Source organism: Pomacea canaliculata, linkage group LG3 (assembly GCF_003073045.1).
Source record: "Pomacea canaliculata isolate SZHN2017 linkage group LG3, ASM307304v1, whole genome shotgun sequence".
Taxonomy (NCBI): domain Eukaryota; kingdom Metazoa; phylum Mollusca; class Gastropoda; order Architaenioglossa; family Ampullariidae; genus Pomacea; species Pomacea canaliculata.
Window position 1 is genome coordinate 34,353,704 of NC_037592.1, and position 20,091 is coordinate 34,373,794.

Sequence of the window (20,091 nt, forward strand, 5' to 3'; positions counted from 1 at the left end):
GTGGAGGATATGGAACTTTGTATCCTTCAGTTTGATCCAGATTACTTGATGTTCAGCACCTTCAGTTGGATTGTTATTTGTTGATGTAGGTTTTGTTTCTGACCAGGGTCAAGATTCTGCCTTTGCAGTAGTCTGCTCTATCTAACCTGAAGATTTGGCAATCCTTGTTCTTAAAGGTTTTTCTATATTTTAGGCATGTCTTGTCAAGGAAGCAGATGTTGATGTTTCTTTCTTACTGTATGTATTCCAGATCCATTTTTATTCATGATTCTCTTTGATCCCAGATCATCACTGTGAGGGTTAGTGCTTCTTGGAAGAGGATATCAATGTGTTTCTGTCAGGAAATGTGTTTATGTACAGATGCAGCAATAATCACAACCAATAAAAAAAAAATTTAATTTTGATGGTTTGATTTATAATGGCCAGACATTGTTGATAGGTCGAACAGATGTACTGAGGATTTCTTACGTAGCTTTAAATTGAAAGCCAAAAAGGATGCTGTTGAATTACGGGTGATAGTCATAAGGGAAAACAGCATAATATGTTGATAACGCTTTTGTCTTTATCAGAGAGCTAGACAGATTTGGCAATTGATAGACTGTACTGTGGATAGAGTTAGGAGCAAAGAAGGATGTTAGCGAGAGGAAGGCTTGTGTAGTATTCAATACTTTACTGATAAGTGCAAGAACAAGTTCATATCAGAGAGATTGTTGGGGGTTGGGGAAAACACCCAGCTGACATGCAAACATCTTACAGGAACTTGTACTGTGCAAGTCTAATAACATTTTTGGGACAGGGGCATAAGTATTGTGGTCTGAAGATGCCATGCTGCCCCTAACGGTATTCAACATATCTGCAGACTATACTTTTAAATGTGCTTACAATTTTTAAATGTGGAACATTGGCTTATGATAAATCAAGACAAATTTTGTATGAGTTTTACAGGTTTTTGTTTTTTAAGCAGGAGTGTTCAAACATTGCCATTTTAAAGTATTCATGCATTATGACTTTTTTCCAAATCTAGTTTTGGTGCTCAGTACATTGTGTCTGAGCATAGTTGTCTTCAGTCGCCATGTGAAAGGGATGAACTCAGTAACTCATGAACTAACACTGTAGGCGTTAGGCAATAAGAAAGGAAAGGGCTTTGTGTAAACAGTAGCTGTCCCTCTGCATTTAGAACGTGCTGACAGGTGTGGTGTGTCACTCCTATGTCAACTTATGTCATGCAGACAAACATGTTGTCAATGAACATTGCTTTAGGCCCTAAGTTGAAAGTTAGGCTAGTCCTTACAAAGCTCTATGCCATTCAGACAGAATGGTGATAGAAATATAATTTATTTTTGCTAGACTTGTCTCCCTACTGTATGATATTGTTTAGAGGTGATTAACAATTCTTGGGCATTGGTTAGTTTATTATCATGTCTTATGGCATATTCACGAATGAGAGATTTAATTGGCTCCAGTAACCAGATTCTTTGTTATTTACTCTATAGTATTACTGTACACTTGTTTCTCAGTAAATGATCATCTATTCCTGTATCCTAAAATATAAGATGGTGCATGGTTTTTATTGCCATAATGGCAAGGGTAAGGGTGGAAGTGGCATTCCACCCTGTTAAGGTGCAGCTAGGTTACACATTCTGAAATGCCCACATATATGCTAGGTGGTGTGGCAGGTCACACAAACCAAGTTTGACCTGTTGCCTTTTAATCCTTGTTCTATTGCAGGGGTGGGCAATTAATTTTCCCAAGGGGCTTCATGAGAAATTGGGATGGTTTTAGAGGGACGGACTAATATAGTTAAGTCAGTTTTACCCAATACTGTATATATAGTATATATACTGGCGGGCGGGCCGGTCAGAGACAGGAGGAGAGCCGGATCCGGCCCGCGGGCCGGCCTTTGCCCAGGTCTGTTCTATTGAATAAAGACAATAAACTGGAATATTTCCATGTTGAGTGTAAGTGGCTTACCATGTCTAAGGCACAAGTAGAAGGGAAAGCTTTAGTCCTTCCATCTCCTTCCTAGAAAAAGAAAATGGAAGAGAATATTAAAACACACACATATGCAGATCCATGAGTACATGTGCATATAGTGATTTGAGAGACACAAGGTTAATTAGCTGCAGCTGTATGTACTTCAACATTCTTTAAAGTGAATCTTAAACAATAACACAGTAACTATGTGGAATCTTGTGGCATGAGACAATAGGTAATCCTTGTAAACTTGGATCAAGAGGATAGCAGCTTGACATCAACATCAGCTTTTTTTTGAGAAAAAGACCCTTGTGATGGCAGCATAATCTACTCCTATGTGGCGTTGACTATTTTGTTGAAGGATGGCAACATGTAGTGATCCTAAAATTATGTACAGATTGCTGCCATTAAATGCTCATGTGTTCAATGCCAGAGCACATCCCCCAAAAATGCCCACTACTGAAGACTAGAGATGTTACATGAACAGGCATCACACCAAATAAAGGTCTATGGGAACAAAAGAGACTCGGGGGACATTATAGTGACTGCTGGCCAGAGAGTGAATGAGAAGAAGAATAAAACAATAATACTTTAAAATGCCATAGACTTTGCTGCTAAGAATATTTATATCATTTACAGTCATGCTTATCTAATGTGTTTGGTGGCACTGATTCTTTTGTTTGGTTTTGCACAGATTTGTCAACATTGTTCAAAGATGAACAGTTTTACTCTGAACAGATTAAGGACTGGCGGAAGGTGAGAGTGATTATTTCCAATTTATTTTATTGTTCTTCATTGACCAGATGAGAGAAAATGCCACAATGGTAATATGTACATAAATGTTGCATCATTTTGCTTTGACAGATATAATACTTTTCATGGGAGAATTGATTGCAAGTTCCAGCATTTAAAATATATGGTTAAGACTTACCATTCTGGCTTTTACTGCTGTTAAAATATAAAAATCCTTTTTTCCATGTGTGTGCAGGGGGCAAAATACTTGATAGGATTCGCAGTATGCGTGGCAGCAGGCCTTCTCTTCTTTGTAGTCATGCCCATTGTTGGGCTGATATTTTGCTGCTGCCGGTGCTGCTGTGGCAAGTGTGGAGGCAGACAGAAGAAGCATGACCCAAAGCATGCTGGGTGCAAGCGCAAGTCTTACTGTACTGTTCTACTACTGCTGAACACTGTTGCACTGTGAGTACCTCTTGGCATCTGGCATCTTCGTAGGAACATTTGTATACAAGTATTATATATTTGCTTGTTTATGAATATATATTTTTATGTATAGAGCCTCATAAAAATGCTGCCACGCCCTTGATAGGACTGGTGAAACACAGATCGTGTTTACCTTCAGATATTTAACTTTATTCCCATGAGCTTATTAACTTGTTCATACTTTCTTAAAAAAAACTGTGGATTAATTACTTTCTTTATGATAGTTTGGTCTGGGTTCCTGAGACTGGGCTTAAAACATTCTGTGTATTTGCAAATATCTATAATTTTAAGGCAAGAATGATTGACATATTTGACAGATTGTTGCTTTTATAAGCTGGGTATTGTGAGTGTATGTTGGTATTTTCTGTGTGACAGAGCTGGGGTTGTTTGTGCTTTTGTCTCCATTGATGTTTTACACAAGAAACTTCAAAATGAAAACAATGCTGGTCCAGTTGGAAAGCTAACATCCGCCATAGGAAAAGCAGAAAGTTTTGTCAATAATACAGTTGACGTAAGTTTTTTACTCTGTCATTTTTGTAGCCTTTTAAAAATTACTGAAGCATCATTTAGACATAAAAGACATAGATACTTCACTTTTTTTATATTGTGTGTGAATGAGAGAGAAAGATTGATTTGCTGCTATCTTTTTATATATATATCTATTGATTAACCCTGATAATGTTTGGATTTGACGCTTACTCCTCCCCTCCTCCCTCACAAAAATTCACATAAACCCAGCATTCTTTATGAATCCATACAGGTATCATGATAATGTGTGGATAACTTGCATTTTTTGCTTGTCTAACAGGAAATTCAGAGGACCATTTTAGGATCATATGACAGTGCCAAGGCTACAATAATTGATGACATCAGAAGTAAGTAAACTTTCAGGTTGTATCTCAGTCAGATGCAATCTGCATCAGTCATCCAGATACAAAAAGCTACCTCTCATTAACACTTGTTTGTTCATCAAAATCAGTTGTCTTTCTTGCTCTCTATGTCTTTGAGGCCACCAAAGAGATGGTATTCCTATTTATTTTGAGTAAATTGTAGAGCGTTTAACTTTTGCTATTGTTTTGTCAACAGAGACAGCTGATACAGCTGTGAGTGATGTGCTGAGAGTTTTAAATGCAACTGCTTTACTGGACCAGACTAAAGCCCTCAGTCAAGGTTGGTGCATTGATTTAGTGGTTCTCCTTGTATTCGTGCATGTTCGTTTCCTTTACTTAAATATCTTCATGTGGTAGGACACCCAGCTTTATTAGTGGGTAAGCCACAAGACATAGGTTTGAATTGTTTTACAGTGTCATTTCTGGTTAGTAGATATGCATTTTATTTTTGACTGAAGTTGAAAGTAACCATTTTATAGTTACAGAAATGAAGAAGCATTGTAATTCATGATTTGTAAATTTTTTCTTTTTTTTTTTTTTTGCCTCTGATTATCATTCCTATGAATCAGATGTCAACAAGACCAGAGATCATCTGCAGAATGTTGCCACTCAGCTGGCTTTTCTAAGCACTGCAGGGAATGCACTCCGAGCAAACTTAACTCGCATCGCCGATGAGGTGGAGAGCATTTGTCGGAAATCAACAGATAGCTGCAACAACTTCAACAGAAATTATTATGTCGTTAACCCTGATTTTTCTAAGGTAAATTTGTTGACGTTGAAACTTTACCAATGGTTGTTATTTGGAAGTAGTCTGTAGTCTAGGGGTGGGCAAACTACGGCCCTCAGGCCGAATGCAGCCCGTAGGCATCTTTGGACCGGCCTGTCTGCCAAAATGTGTAGTGCATTTTCAATTTTTCATTCAACCTAATGTGATTGAAATTTAATTTATCAGGTACAGCACTAGAAATTGGCACTCCATAACATTTTAACACAGACAAGGTATAAAGATAACATGACTGACATATCTGATGCACCTAGTCGTTAGAGAGCATCAGGGGCTGCTGACGAGAATTTGTAGACCAGCCTGCCAACAGAAAACCTTGCCCACCCCTGCTGTAGTCAAATTGGTGGTGGAATTTTTTTTTATATATAAATACAGCACATGTATTTCTGTATATTACCTTGTGTAATTGTACCTACAAGATGGATTTAGAATTTAACTAGAGTGGCACAGGCAAGGCATTAGGTAAGAATGGATTAAATTAATAGTACAGTGGTACCTCGACATACGAGTTTAATTCGTTCCGTAACCTTGCTCGTATGTCAAATTGCTCGTATCTCAAAGCAATTTTCCCCATTGAGATTAATTGAAATGCCATTAATCCGTTCCAGCTCCCAAAACACCACCTCAGTTGTTTTTGTTAAGTGTTTTTGAATAAGAAAAAGTGTATTTACATGAAGAAACATTTATTTATGAATAAACAATACATATTCTATAAAAACATATTAAATTCTTCGTTTGTGGAAGTGTGTGGGATCTGCTTCAGCAAATCACCGTAAATCGCTCGTGCCTTCTCACACATGATGCTTTGTGTTAAGGTTCCTCCTTGAAGCTGCTTCTCTGTCACCCACACAGTCAATAGTTTCTCCATCTTTTCATGGAGAGAAGTCCGGAGCTTAGAAATTATTATAACGCCCTTAGCTGGCGATATACACTTTATCAACTCCTTCTGTTTAAGCTCAGAACATATCATTGATGTGCTACACCCGTACATCCTCACCAAGTCAATTACTCGCACACCTTGCTCATGTTTTTCTACGATTTCGCGCTTTAATTCAATAGACATCATCTTCTTCTTCGGACCCATGGTTATAAAAATAAATGTGACAATGTTTTGTAAATGTACAAAAAGCAAAAAAACGCGAACCCAACTTATCAAAAATGCTTCGAAAACGAGGGAAACAAGCACACAGACTGAGGTCTAGTCTGAGGTGGGAGAAACTGTTAGACGCTGCACACGACCCCAACATCCGCCCCGCATGCTGGGGTCGTGTGCAGCGGTGTAGTGTGCGATTCCTCGTATCTCAAATCTTGCTCTTATCTCGAAGCAAAATATCGCTCGCTCGGCGGCTCGTATCTCAAAACACTCGTATGTCAGGGCACTCGTATGTCGAGGTACCACTGTACTATGAAACACTAAATTTATTACCAGATTATTTATTGTTTCAGCAGGGCAATTTAAGACTAGAATGGCAGTTGTTTTGGAATGCCTACAAGTATAGTAATGTTACAGTTCTGCTGGATAGCTGTGTTTCTTTGCAGCATCTGCTGTATAGGTACTACCACTCTCAAATAAATGAGACTTTCAGTCTCGGTAGTCACAATGCAGTCACAGCACCAGTCACAATCAGTCATCTGCTTGACAGACAAATACAATATTGCTAAAAGAAATCTTAAATATTTTATCCATTTACTGTCTCATTGTCAAACTATATCAGGAAATAGAGTTTTCTTTGAGAACTTACAGTTATGACATTCAAAGAGCTGTACTTAGACATAGTCAAAATGTCACGAGGCAACATTTTTGTTATTCAAGACCATGCCATAAAACTCTAGAAGAAATTCATTTGTCACTATTTTACTTTATAGTAGAATGGTATTGAAATTCCCAAATCTCCAGTAATAGCAACACTCAAATCGACATCTCAAAAGCTCTGTTTGTGACAAATGCTTAGCCAAAACTTGCATGGCCTGCAAATAAAAGGCTAAAGTATCAAGTACATTAAGTGGATGCTGAGTATACTGCTGTGTATACCAATATAATTTCTATCTGTGTCAGTTGGCACTTTCCACCATTCTAGGTAAAGGCAGTTGTATCATACAGACACCAAATCAAACTTTGCTTTTGCCTGCACATGTTAACTTTGCAAACGAAATAAATAAGACAGATTTTTTTACCTTGAATAATAAGCTAGCAGGCTTCAGAGTTGCCATTTACATAACTTGACATACACTGCCCTTCTAGTTAGACAATTGATGTTTCCAAGATGTTGGATATGAATTGATGTATTCATTCTTATCTGTTGTTTCAGTTGGACAATTTAAGTAGTCAGGCGACAGAAGTTTCAAAGGCATTGGATATGAATCGATATATTCAAGAGGTGGGGTTAATTGCTTGTATGTGTGTGTGGAGGGGTGATGGTGTGTGCACATGCATGCATGCATCCTCAGGTCTGGTACACATGAACTTTCTGTAAATTTTACCAGACTTTTCTTTTATTAACACTGACAATAAATGGTTGGTCTAATATTTTTAAAAATGAGGTAACACTACCAAGTGTGCAAGGTTTCTTTTTACCAGCAATGAAAGATTATTTTCAATAATTCCTTCATTGGTTGCTAAATGTTTGTTTTATAGGCAGAAGAGATTGTTGCAAATGCAAAGTCTACAACAACAAATAGTGTGAATAATGAGATTAATGGTAAGTTGTAATTTTGTTGGTTTTTATTTTGCTGGGACATCATTTCCCGTCGATAAAAAGAGGTTTTCAGCCTACCCCGACTCCCACTCCCACACCCATTTAAAATTGTTGGGGGCTTGTAGATCCTCATATAAACATTGGAAATGTTTTCTATCAGCCACACAGAAATATTACAGACCGATTTAGGTCTTAATATCGAGATCTTGATATTAAGTAGTAATAAAAAGACTCCTATGGCAAATTTTCTTTATGTGATTTGGCACTTTCTTACATAATATTTATATATGCAGGTTTCTATGTAATGAGACCTTTTTTTAATGTTTTCTGAAGTAACAAAAAATAATAGGAAAAAAAGTGTGTCTAGAGAAAGATTATGTATGAAAATGTAGAAGTAAAAAAGATAGAATCATAGATTATTTTCGAAAATATTGTAAGGCAAGTAGTGATAGAGAGGCACATCACCTGAGATATGGATTAATGTCTTAAAATCATGAAGGAAGTGTTTACTCTTGTGTTTACTATATCTGAGAATGAGATACTGTACTTTACCTATCACTACAAAGAAGGTATTGATGGAATTGTTTTATTTCAGCTTCCTCTTCATCTCTGGACAGTGTTCGCATGGAAATCGTGAAAGGAATTAATAATGTCAGGAATAGTGTACTTGAATTGGTAAGGTCTTACATTTTACCGGTAATGGTAATACTTTGTCTTAAAGCTTTTGACTTTAAAAAGGATGGTATGCTGATTTAAGGCAGTTTTAGTGGCTTTGACTCACTTAATGTTGATATGTTTGAATGTTGGCATTATATTATTCTGCTATATTATGAGCACTTATTTCTCAGCAAGCATGACATCGGTGTATTAAAGTGCAGCATTTTAAGGTGACATGCTATTCTGCCAGTTACTTCAAAACAGTGGTTCTCAATGTATTTCAGACTGCAGACCACTTTACTAAAATAAAAAATACGGTGGCCACCAAAGCTTAAGATCACTCTGTACCATGAATTTCAAATTCAAATTTTTTGCATTTGTTTCACTACAATTCTAAAGTCAATGTACTTTTGTGACAGCACTATAGTAATAAGTTTCTCAGGACTGGTTTCAAGCCCCAGTCATTCTCAGTGATATGTAGGCAAATAATAGGCAAATGCAAGTCAGCATTAGTCATGGGCAAAGGAAAGACAGAGGTGAACTTTTATCCAGATGTGTTATTTTATTTAAAGAGGGAGATTTTCCTTGTAAGATATTAGGTCACTGTTATACAGATGATTTTATCTTTTTGTTGTACATTATTTGCAGACTAATTGTACTTTATTTGCAGACTGATTGGATGTCAGATGCATCAACTCGTGTGCAAAACACTCAGGAACCTATTAGCACCTACAATAAATATGGGTAAGCCATAAATTTCATAAGCTGAGTTATTGTTTAATGGTTTATTATAATTGTGATCAAGTGGATGGTTGTGGACAACTAATGTTCCTCACTGATTACAAGATTTACTTTCACAAGTTTATTGCTAAGTAGCTAGGTGCTGTAGTACATTATCACAGCCATAATTGGTTCCTCTTTTATGTTGTGAAAGGAAATACCAGGAGTATGGATAGAAGATGAATAATGTCAAGTTGCAAGCCCTTAACCGTTGAGCACAAGCTTAAGTTAGAGTGGTGCATCCCCTGGGGTGTTGATGGTCATTCTCTCAGTCATAACATACCATGGTCTTTATTGTGGATATTGTTTCTTGAACCACATTAAAGAGATAGAGTTTAAGGTAAAGAAATTAAAAGATGCACAAATATTTTCTAGTGTGTGGGTGAGAGGGAGGCTAAATGTGTGTTCATGTGCTGCTTATTATCACCCATCAAAAGTCTGCTCTCACTGGTCATTGTGCTGTTTGTTATCAGATGATATGTTGGTCTTGTAATCAGCAACTTTAACTGATGATCATGCTGTTTATTAACAGATGGTATGCAGGTCTTGCCATCAGCGGTTTGCTTTTATTGATCATCGTGCTTTACTATGTGGGTGTGATGTTTGGACTGTGTGGGGAACGTCCAGGCTTTGGGGCACCTTGCTGTAACACGGGCACTGGAGCCAACTTCCTCATGGCGTAAGTTTCACAAAACCGTGTCAGAGCTACTAGAATTCTCTTACTTTATTGTCTTTGACATCACTGTGTTTTAATGTCATGGAAATCATTCAAAGTAGGGATTGACATCCAAAACTACAACACTTTGATCACTAATATTAATTCAGCTTTGCAGTGGCCATACACAACAAGAAGTGAAAACATGTGCCCAGCTAAGCAGATTGTCAACAGTTGGCAGCTGCTTTAGGATTTAATTTAGTAGCCCACATCTAGAGGCCTTGAAAAGCACATTTTTGTCAATCAGTTTTGGATTAGAGATCATTTTGAACTGTTTATATTTTGTGTTCAGAGGTGTGGGCTTCACTTTCCTCTATACGTGGCTGCTTATGCTAGTGTGTATCATCCTATTTGTGACTGGAGGTATTGCATACACAGAGGTGTGCCGCTACTTCAACAGCCACAACCCCAGTGATTTGCAGGTTTGTATATGATCTGCCTTCTTGTGTTAACAGGGATTTAGTGTATACCAGACCAGAATTTATGCATGTATACATCTTTGCAGGCACACACCTGCACACACATACCTATTCTCATGTGTGGAAGAATCTACAGATGTACAGAACTGCCCTTTAAGTCCTTGAGCATTCTTTCTCAGAAGTTAGACACAGAACTCCATTTTCCTTTTCTTCAGTTAAAACCATTCATTGTCACGTAAAAACTGTTATTTTTAAAAATAAAAATAATTAGAAGATGAAAAGCATGAACAGATTTGTTAAAGTCTTGACTGAGCTACTTTGTATTCACGATATAAAAGAAGCAAAATTTGCTGATATTCTTGCAGTTTTTTAGGGTCAGGCTCAGTAATTGATGATTCATCATCATTTTATTCTCCTACATTTTGTCTTTAGAGATATGACTCAAAGGAAGGATTCTTAAACATGAAAGTAAATGTAGTAGATCAATATAAATGTATGTCCACACCAAAATATAAACTATAGATTTACATCTTTTAATCTTGTCTTTATTATTTGGTTCCTCTTTGTGTTTTCTGTTCTTGGCTTTATTCTTCGTTAGTACTGTTGTTTATTCTTTTATAGTTCATATGAGTTTTGTTTGTTTTCCTGTCCCTTGTATGCTGTTCATCCCCTGTGGGACCCCGGGGTATGCTTGCCTAGCAAGCATTGCAAGAATAGGGTCCCTGCCATCCAGCCAGGCATGTCGTAAGAGGCGACTAAGGTGGACACCTCACCTAGAGGTAAAATAGGTTGTGGTAGGGCTAACAACCCCACCATGTAAAAAAAATCCTGTTACAGAAACTAAAACCAGAGAACTCGTCACAGATGGCGAAGGTAATGAAGCACACCAGGAGACTGGACTAATGACGGACGACAGCCAAACCCGAAAGGGAGCTGGCGCCCCGACAGCGGATTTACTGAAGCCGAGGCAGAAGTTGAGGGTGGGGTGCTGGAACGTCCAGACCTTGTACCAGACTGGCAGGATGCTCCAATTAGTCAAGGAGTTTGACAACTACAACTTGGACATCCTGGGAGTCAGTGAGGTCAGATGGACCGGCACGGGAAAGAGGAGACTAGCGTCAGGACATACCATCTTGTTCTCAGGAAGATCAGACGCTCAGCACTCTGAAGGAGTAGCTCTACTCCTCAACAAGAAAACGGAAAAGGCACTGCTGGAATGGAAGCCTTATGGACCCAGGCTTTTGAGAGCAAGATTCCATTCCAAGTACACCAAGCTGACAGTGCTAGCCTGCTATGCACCAACAAATGACTCTGAGGCAGAAGACAAGGATGCTTTTTTACGATCAGCTCCAGGCAGCCTCAGAAAGCGTTCCAGCCCACGACATGTTGCTCATCATCGGCGATCTCAATGCCAAGGTGGGAAGTGACAACACCTGCAGGGAGCATGTCATGGGCAAACATGGAATCGGAAGCATCAATGACAACGGAGAGAGACTGGCAGACTTTTGTGAAGAAAACAACCCTACTGATTGGAGGCACACTCTTCCCACACAAAGACATCCACAAGGCAACATGGACATCACCAGATGGGATCACAAAGAACCAGATAGACCATGTCATCATCAACCGAAAATGGAGGAGCTCACTTCAAGATGTTAGAGCCTACAGAGGAGCAGACATTGCCAGTGACCACACTCTTGTGATAGCCACAGTTTCTCTGAAGCTGCGTCGATCACGAGGAAAACAGGCACGTCAGCAGAGAGTGGACTCCGGCAAACTGAAAAACCCAGCCACCGAAAGGGCCTTTGCTATGGAAGTAAAGAACAGGTTCCAAGCACTAGGAGACCAACAAGAGATGACCTTAGACGACTTCAATCGAGTCTTACAGGAATCAGGAGAGATAATACTGGGCTTCCAACGGAAAAAGAAAAGAACAGTGGATTAGAGAAGAGACATGGAGGAAGATAGAAGAGAGAAAGTCAGCCAAACAAAGAATCAACAGCACCAGATCTGAACGCCTGAAGGAACAACACAGACAAAGATATGCAAAACTGAACAAAGAGGTAAAGAGGATGACAAGAACCGACAAAAGATATCACATAGAGAAACTGGCAGATGAAGCAGAAAATGCAGCAAGTAAAAATGACCTGAAGACACTGTACAAGATAAACAAACAGCTAAACAACGGGTTTAAGAACAGTGATGTGCCAGTGAAAGACGTGAACGGTAATGTCGTCGAGGGAGAGGCAGGAAAACTACAGCGCTGGAGGGAACATTTTGAGTTGGTTCTGAACAGACCAGATCCCCCTCAGCTTGCAGACATCCAAGCCAGCAGCTATAGACCTTGACATCTGCACAGACCCACCAAGCCTGGAAGAAGTGACAGCAGCAGTCAAGACAATGAAGAGCGGCAAAGCACCAGGGCAGATGAATAACAGCAGAGATGTTGAAAGCAGACGTGAATGTGACAGCTCCCAAGCTGACTGAAATCTTCAGGCAAATTTGGGAATCAGGGCAGGTCCCTGTTGCGTGGAAGACAGGGCTCATCTTCAAGTTACCCAAGAAAGGAGATCTTGGAGACTGCAATAATTGGAGGGGCATAACACTTCTTCCCTCACCAGCAAGGTCTTCAGCAAGATTGTTTTGTCAAGACTGACGGCAACTCTTGAGAAAGACCTCCGACCACAGCAAGCAGGATTTCGCCCTGGCGATCCTGCTCCGAACACATCTTCATTCTGCGACAGATTCTGGAGCAGAGCAACGAATGGAACACACCGCTGTACATCAATTTCATTGACCTGGAGAAGGCTTTGACAGCATCCACCGCGAGTCCTTATGGAAGATCCTGAGGCATTACGGAGTCCCTGCAAAACTTGTTCAGGTCATTGCAATGCTGTACAGCGATTTCAAATCCCAGGTTGTCTGTGACACGGAGCTCACAGACCCCTTCAACGTCAGTACCGGGTGGAAGCAGGGCTGCATTCTGTCGCCGTTCCTCTTCATCCTGGCCATGGACTGGATCATGAAGACTTCCACCGACAGCGAGAGGAGAGGGCTCAGATGGACCATGACTATGACAGCAACAACAACGCTGGAAGACTTGGACTTTGCTGATGACATTGCCCTGCTGTCACACCGCCACCAAGACATGCAGGAAAAAACAAAGCCTTCTCAGAAACAGCTGGAAACCTTGGCTTGAAGGTCAGCACAAAAAAGACTAACAGTATGAGAGTGGAACGCCAGAGTCCAAGACAGCATCAAACTAAATGGAGAAGAGATTGAGGAGTTGACAGTTTCACCTATCTTGGGTCCAAAATGTCAAACACTGGGGATGCGGAGGTGGAAGATTCGAGCCCGACTGGCGAAGCCAGTCAGGCCTTTGCCTCACTCAGGAGCACATGGAAGGCAAAAAACATCAGCCAGAAGATCAAGCTGAGAATCTTCAAGTCAAATGTGATCAGCACCCTCCTTTACGGATCAGAATCTTGGAAGATGACCAAAACCATCAGTAACAAGCTTGACGTCTTCCAAAACAGATGCCTCAGGCGCATACTTAACATCTTTTGGCCAAACACCATCACCAACGAAGAACTCCACCGAAGAAGTGAAAACCGAGTCCATCACCACGCAGGTTCAACGAAGGCGTTGGCGATGGATTGGACATGTGCTCCGCCAGCAGACAGCAGACCTTTCCAGAGTCGCCCTACGATGGACTCCAGACGGCCGAAGAAAACGAGGCCGCCCAAAGGAAACTTGGAGAAGAACAGTGGAAAGGGAGATGAAAGGAAAGGGCTGGACATGGGGTCACCTAGAGCGGGTTTCAGCCGATCGACATCGGTGGCGGACTCTGGTTGAGGCCTTATGTGCAACCTGATGCACAAAGAGGAATAGATAGATAGATAGTATGCTGTTCATGTTTCGTTCTTGTTCTTAGGCACTAAGTGTATGCTCCTTAGTATGAGTATGCGCTTTACAAATTTTGCATCTTTTATTATTATTAATCAGATTTGATCCATTTTGCAGGCCTTTAGCAATGTTTTGCGCGAAGCAACAGCGTTTGAGAAGACTCTCTTTGACGAGAAAGTCAATCTTGATGTTGCTGAAATTCTTGAGTAAGGAACAATATGCTGAACTTTTTTTGTTTTTTTACGTAGGAAGTAGATTCTGCCATATTTCCATGAGTGATGCCACTGATAATACCCTGAAACAATGTGCAGTAGAAATGACTCAGAACTTGTGTGTGTTTGTGTTTAAGAGATTTATAGGAGTATGGTTTTGTCATTTAACTATTATGCATTGAACATTAAATCACAGTTTTTTTTTTAGATGGTTGTTAAATACTCCTTTGTGTATTTTACGTCAGGAAATGCCAAAACAATGAAGCCGTTTACTCGGTCATGAAGTTGGACCATATGGTCAACATAACGCAGTACACCAGTTTGGAGGTATGTTACTGTACATCATGCCTTCTACAAATGCTAAAATAAACAGGTTTTTTTGTTTGTTTGGAAAGACCTAATCTCTCAAGGGATTTCATGTACATGGTTTTTGCAAAAAGAAAGGGTAGAATGGCTAACACTCTTTTCTTACAAAATTTAAGATTCAAAGATTTGGAAGATGACTTTTGTTGCTGGTCTAAATAATTTTAAAGAAAATGTTTTCTCTGGATGTTTGGTGATGTACAACACCAGTCCTTGCAGCTCACTGTACAAAAGGTGCAAAATCACTAATTGAGAACTAGGCTGTGCCTAACTAATGTGACAGCTTCCCTGTCTCACAATTTCTTTTATATATATACACTTGGTTGTAACTACAATTGATATGCAGTTTGTACCTGTGTGCTCATCATTGACTGAACTGTCTTGACCAACGAAACAACTAAGAAATATTTGAAAAAATAAAATCTTCCATTACTGAAACTAGCGATAGGACCATATAAAGACATGCACAGTAACTAGCCATGTAACATAGCGTACTTCCTCCAGTTTACCCAGGGTATCTGATTCAAGAGGCTGGAGAAGGTAAGGCAGTGAGTAGATGAGTACCACCCTGTCTGACTGACCCTTAGATGTGAGGGGCATAACATCTCACTTCCCTACAAAGTTGTTATTTTTTTCTTTTGCTATGAGGCAAGTCCATCAGAGGTAGACTGAATAAGCTTCATGCTATTTGCTTTGTCAGTTTTTAAAAGTGTTTGTGTTTACCTGTCATCAAATTATAAATTGTGCATTTAGTAAGGCATGATTAAAAACATTAAAGAGCAGTGAGATAGTGTGCTAGTTCCTCTTAGAAACCATTGCAGTGTTCTGTATTATTGTTATCTGTATAGAAAATGTTCAGTTATGCATTGTGTGTTATGTTTTAAGTCTTCTTTCTTATTTATTGCACTTTTAGAAATGGATTGTTTTCTGTAGCTTTAAGTTTGGCATTTTGTTTGTAACAGAACAAGTTTAAAGCTATCTTCTGTATACTTTCATGCAATGTGTTTCAGCCTCTTCATCTGAAACTGGAAGAACTGAAAAATTCTTCAGTATCCATCCCTAACATACACTTATCAATGAGAATCTCAACAGATCAGTGACGGATTTCTCCCAGTCGGGCATTGATGCCATTAATTTCAGTGTATACTATGCAGAAGTAAGTAGATGTTTTTCAGCAGTATCAAGTCTTAACTTTTCTGGTTATTCTTGGAGAAGATATGCATTCCATCATGTGGTCTTGCTACAAAGAAGATATTTATAATTATAGAATATATTCTGCTTTATTTAGAAGTTTACATTGTTTTATCTTCACTTTTTACAATATTTGCATCTTTCACCCTACATTTGCGAGAAGAAAATTCTCTGTGTTCAAATATTTGTATGGTCTTGGATGTCACTCTGGAATTTTTATATCTTTAATTAGGAAGAATATGAGAAAATTTATAGAACTGTTTGTGAATGGTTACAGTGGCAATAGCTGTTTTGAAAATGTGTTTAGATGTTGCTGTGAAATCAGATACAATCCGTAAAAATGTATACAATGATTGTTTTAATCATCAAAATTTTGTCTAGCAAGAAATTAATACATTTTTACTTTGTCTTTTATCTCCTTGTTTTAGATGCAGTTGGTGGGTTAAAGCATGTTTTTTTTAAGATTGTCTTTTTTAGTGCACTGGTAGCTTCCAGTAGAATATATATATACACACCCATAGACTGTGGTTGCTCTTGCTGCTAAGGCATCATTCTCATGTGCACAATTTCACAAAGAAGAGTGTTTTCCACATCATCTCCCCCATCTCCCTGGTCCAAGAAGTCCATCACATTGATGCTGGTGTTTCCCTACATACACGTAGAGCTGTACATGTCCGTCATGTTGGAAAAGGCATAGAGTATAGCTTTATCATGTCAGCAAAGTGTACTAAAGATTTATTTTTATTCATGCTTTATGAAGTGTGTGTTGTCTATATAGCTTCGCGGTAAAAAGATATTCATATGAAAGTTGCATGTCAGCATCCTTGATAAAAAGTTTTTGTGAAATGCTTGTCATCAGTGTGCTCAAGCTGTTACTGTTGCTGCTGCTGCTGCTGCTTTGTTGAAGGCATTGATGAAGAATGTTGTAGCATCTGTATTTTGTTTGGGCTAGTTGTGTCTTGGAGTACTCTGTTTGCCCACAAACTGTAAATAAGTCCGTAGAGAGCATGGTTTTGGTAGAGAGCATGGTTTTCATGTAAAATTCCATTTGCAGGAGCTTGGGAGGTTTTTTTCCTACCATCATACTTGTTGCATCTTCTTGTCGATTTCCTTCTTCTATCACTTAACCTCTATTGTCAGTCCTATGAGAAGTAGGCAAGTTTCATAAGCAAAATGACTGGGAACATGGCTGCAACTTTTCATGCTGAAGCATGTCATTCTTGGAGAAACTTAAACAAGGAGAGGCTAAAGAAAGATTGTTGGGTGTTTACATACAGTTTCGTGAGGCTTAATTTTCCTCCTACAGAGATCAGTGGCTTGAATTAAGACACATTTATTTCCTTGCTTGTGCACCCAGAAAACGTTTTGGCAGGGCTAGCAGATAATGCATTTTGTGCACAAGGGGTATTTTGCACAGCAACTTAGCTGGCAGTTTGCTGTCTTCATGAACATCAGACTGTAAAAGCTTGCTATGTGGTGGTTTTCTTTGTTTTGAAACATCAGCTGGTTGTTTTTGTTTTTTTTTTAAAGTTAGATGGATTTGTTGTGGCATGACATAATCTAAATCTAAACTGAATAGGGCCAGACCTTTTGTGCCATCTCTGTTCTTGATTATTATAAGTATTGATATGCAATGGATAAAGCATGTTTGTAAGCACTTATTGATCTAGTATCCTCAATGCTTGTGTGGTTCTGGCCATGTTTTAGATTGTTTTCCACTCAATAATGAGCACAGTTTTTTTTTTCACAGTAGTTTCTCTTAACCACCAGAAATTCCATTAACTTTTTACAGTTTACTCAAGCATGTATAGTTGAGAGAGAGAAAAAAAACCCAACCTGAAAATATTCTGCTAAATAATCTAATCAAGAAATTCTGAAGTTCTGACCTAAAGCCAGCCATCCAACACGATTCTTTCTGAAGCAAAGAGTTAGGAGATTGTAACATAGCTGCTGCATTTTGAGACTATTTTAGAATAATTTGTGGTATCAAGGCTGTGTACATCTTTCTCGTGAGGTTTTCCTAGTGAATTCCCTTATTGAGTAATTTTGATATCCTTAGCATTATAAGGCTGCCATAACCTAATAAATATTATTGTGCATATAATAGTCACAGTTATGTTGGTTTTTCCAGGTAAACAAAAATCTGACTGCAGCAAAGCTAGACCAGATGGCAATAAATCTTCTAAGTTTGGCTACTATGGTATGTTGATCTGACTAGCAGATATGGTATGTTAATCTCACTAGCCTATACAGAATGGTCATCTGAAAGCAACAGAGACAGTATGTTCTTATAGGTTAAGTAGATTTAGTATATCACTTCAATTGTAGCAGATACAGTATATCAGTCAAAGCTTAGCAGATATTGTTTACTATTCAGAGACATCAGAACCAGAGTCTTGTTTTCAGACAGTGCCATGTCTTTTGTCTTTATAACCACCCTGTGTGTGTTTGCATCCTCTGGGGTGAAGACACTGAGGGACTGGCAGAGGTCATATGGCCAGGCATTTGGAAACAGGAATGAATAAAGGACACAGACGTCATGGTATGTTAAGAAGTGATCGGAGGCATCATCAGCTGCACATCCATTTACAGGAGGGTGGTCTCCATTCACATATCTACGATAACTCCCAGTGTCACCATTTTCTATGTTTATGCTCTAATCTTTGTGCATGAAGAAGTTTTATGATCAGCTGGAAAAGGCCATAAAATAAGTACCAAAGAAGAACACTCGAGTAGTACTTGGTAACTGGAACGCAAAGATTGCTTTAAGCAATTGCCAGCAATCAACAGGAACAGTAAATCTGGCCTGGGAGAAACTAGTGACGAGGTCCAAAGACCCCTAGAGTTTACACAGAGCCACAGACACAGTTCAGCAAATGCTACCCTACAAGGAATCAAAGACACAGCTTAGCATTCTCCAGATTGTTTGGTCCATAACCAGTCAACTACTGCCTGCTGCCAAGATGTTTAAATACTGCGTCGAAACACTGACATTGGCAGCAACTATGACCTTGCTTAATGTGCCTGAAGTCTAAGCTAAAACAACTAAAAAGGCTTACCAGCTACCGAAGACTCTAAAATAGGTCAACACAGGACAAATAAGACAGCAGCTTCTACTTTCTCGAAGAATGCTTTAAGGAAATATTGCACTGTACAACTTCCAGCTGAAGACAGGTGCCACATACTTCAAACCAGCCAGGTTATAACCAGTGAAACTTGAGAGCTACCAGTTCTGTGGGAGGAAGTTTAGATACCTGTACACAGTTGAAAGGAAAGTCACCTAACATTGACAACATCCCAGCTGAGCTGCTCAAGCAGGATGTGGAAGCAACAAGAAAAACCATTCCTGCTCTTCACCAAAGAATCTGGGAACACAAAAATACAGCAAGCAGTGTCAAAACTGCACACAAATCAGTTCCATCAGAGAAAGACCTACAAAACCAATGAGATATCTTCCACAATTTGGCGTCATTAGGTTTGCTACCAAAGTACAAAGCAGTACAAGCTGGCTTAGTTAACCATGTGAGCCACCACACTTCTTCTAAGACTGTTATTCTTTGTACTCTGGTATGCTGAGGTGCAGAAGAAAATCTGACTGGCTGGATAACATAACGTGCATGTTCCCAGCAGGACTTTCACCTTGCCACTCATGACAGACTTAAGTAGCAAGACTTGAAAGCTGTTTTTTTTTTTTTTTGTCAGGTTCCCCTGATGACCAGCAAAACTAGTTTTCAGATGATATGTCAAGGGAGAAATGTATAAAGAAAACAAGCCTTTCTGTTAGAAGAGAGAACTTGGTCCAAGATATTTGATGAATTTGATTATCTTAAAAATTTATTTTTGTCAACTCAAAGAAGTTGGTATAACTAAGGTCAAAAGTTAATTAGTAGATTCAAGCCTTTTGCAGGCTAAACACACTCAAAACGACACTATTCTGTGTATCATTAGATACGTATCTGTGCACTTTATTTTCAGCAAAATGATCGTACTAACAAAGAGAAGCTGACAACTCTTTCAAGTGAACTGACAGATCTGGAGAGAACTTTAGTCAGCGCCATGACAAATTCTACAGTAAGTGATCTCTCACACCTCAGTCTTTCTTTGTGGACTTTGCATTATACTTCACCTTGATGTTTGCAACAGAGTTCGAATTCAATGAGTGTAATGTTGAGATTTTTTACAATAAAAACTTATTTTTAATAAAAGTTTGAAATTGCTAGAACAAATAACAGCTGCTGCGATCTTTGTTATTTTATCCTTGCATCAATTCATAATTATTGCTGTGT

The 20,091-nt window shown here is 39.0% G+C and overlaps 1 protein-coding gene across 3 annotated transcripts in view; it reads left to right on the plus strand.

The window, feature by feature from the left end:
- Positions 1–19,853, plus strand: part of LOC112559468 (prominin-1-like) — a 25,729-nt gene extending 5,876 nt beyond the window's left edge. Inside the window, exons 2-18 of one of the 3 annotated variants that reach the window (XR_003098338.1) lie at positions 2,669–2,730; positions 2,963–3,171; positions 3,568–3,703; positions 4,001–4,067; positions 4,279–4,362; positions 4,652–4,842; positions 7,176–7,244; positions 7,502–7,565; positions 8,158–8,237; positions 8,890–8,963; positions 9,532–9,678; positions 10,007–10,136; positions 14,157–14,245; positions 14,497–14,578; positions 15,625–15,770; positions 17,937–18,005; positions 19,781–19,853. Coding sequence is in view for 1 of the 3 variants with exons in the window: in XM_025230755.1 (XP_025086540.1) it covers positions 2,669–2,730; positions 2,963–3,171; positions 3,568–3,703; positions 4,001–4,067; positions 4,279–4,362; positions 4,652–4,842; positions 7,176–7,244; positions 7,502–7,565; positions 8,158–8,237; positions 8,890–8,963; positions 9,532–9,678; positions 10,007–10,136; positions 14,157–14,245; positions 14,497–14,578; positions 15,625–15,714 (1,574 nt within the window). In the remaining 2 variants the exon portion in view is untranslated. Of the gene's footprint in view, positions 1–2,668; positions 2,731–2,962; positions 3,172–3,567; positions 3,704–4,000; positions 4,068–4,278; positions 4,363–4,651; positions 4,843–7,175; positions 7,245–7,501; positions 7,566–8,157; positions 8,238–8,889; positions 8,964–9,531; positions 9,679–10,006; positions 10,137–14,156; positions 14,246–14,496; positions 14,579–15,624; positions 15,775–16,233; positions 16,243–17,936; positions 18,009–19,780 lie in introns of those variants that run through there. The other 2 variants (XR_003098339.1, XM_025230755.1) reach the window with 2 other exon arrangements.
- The last annotated feature ends 238 nt before the right edge of the window (positions 19,854–20,091 follow it).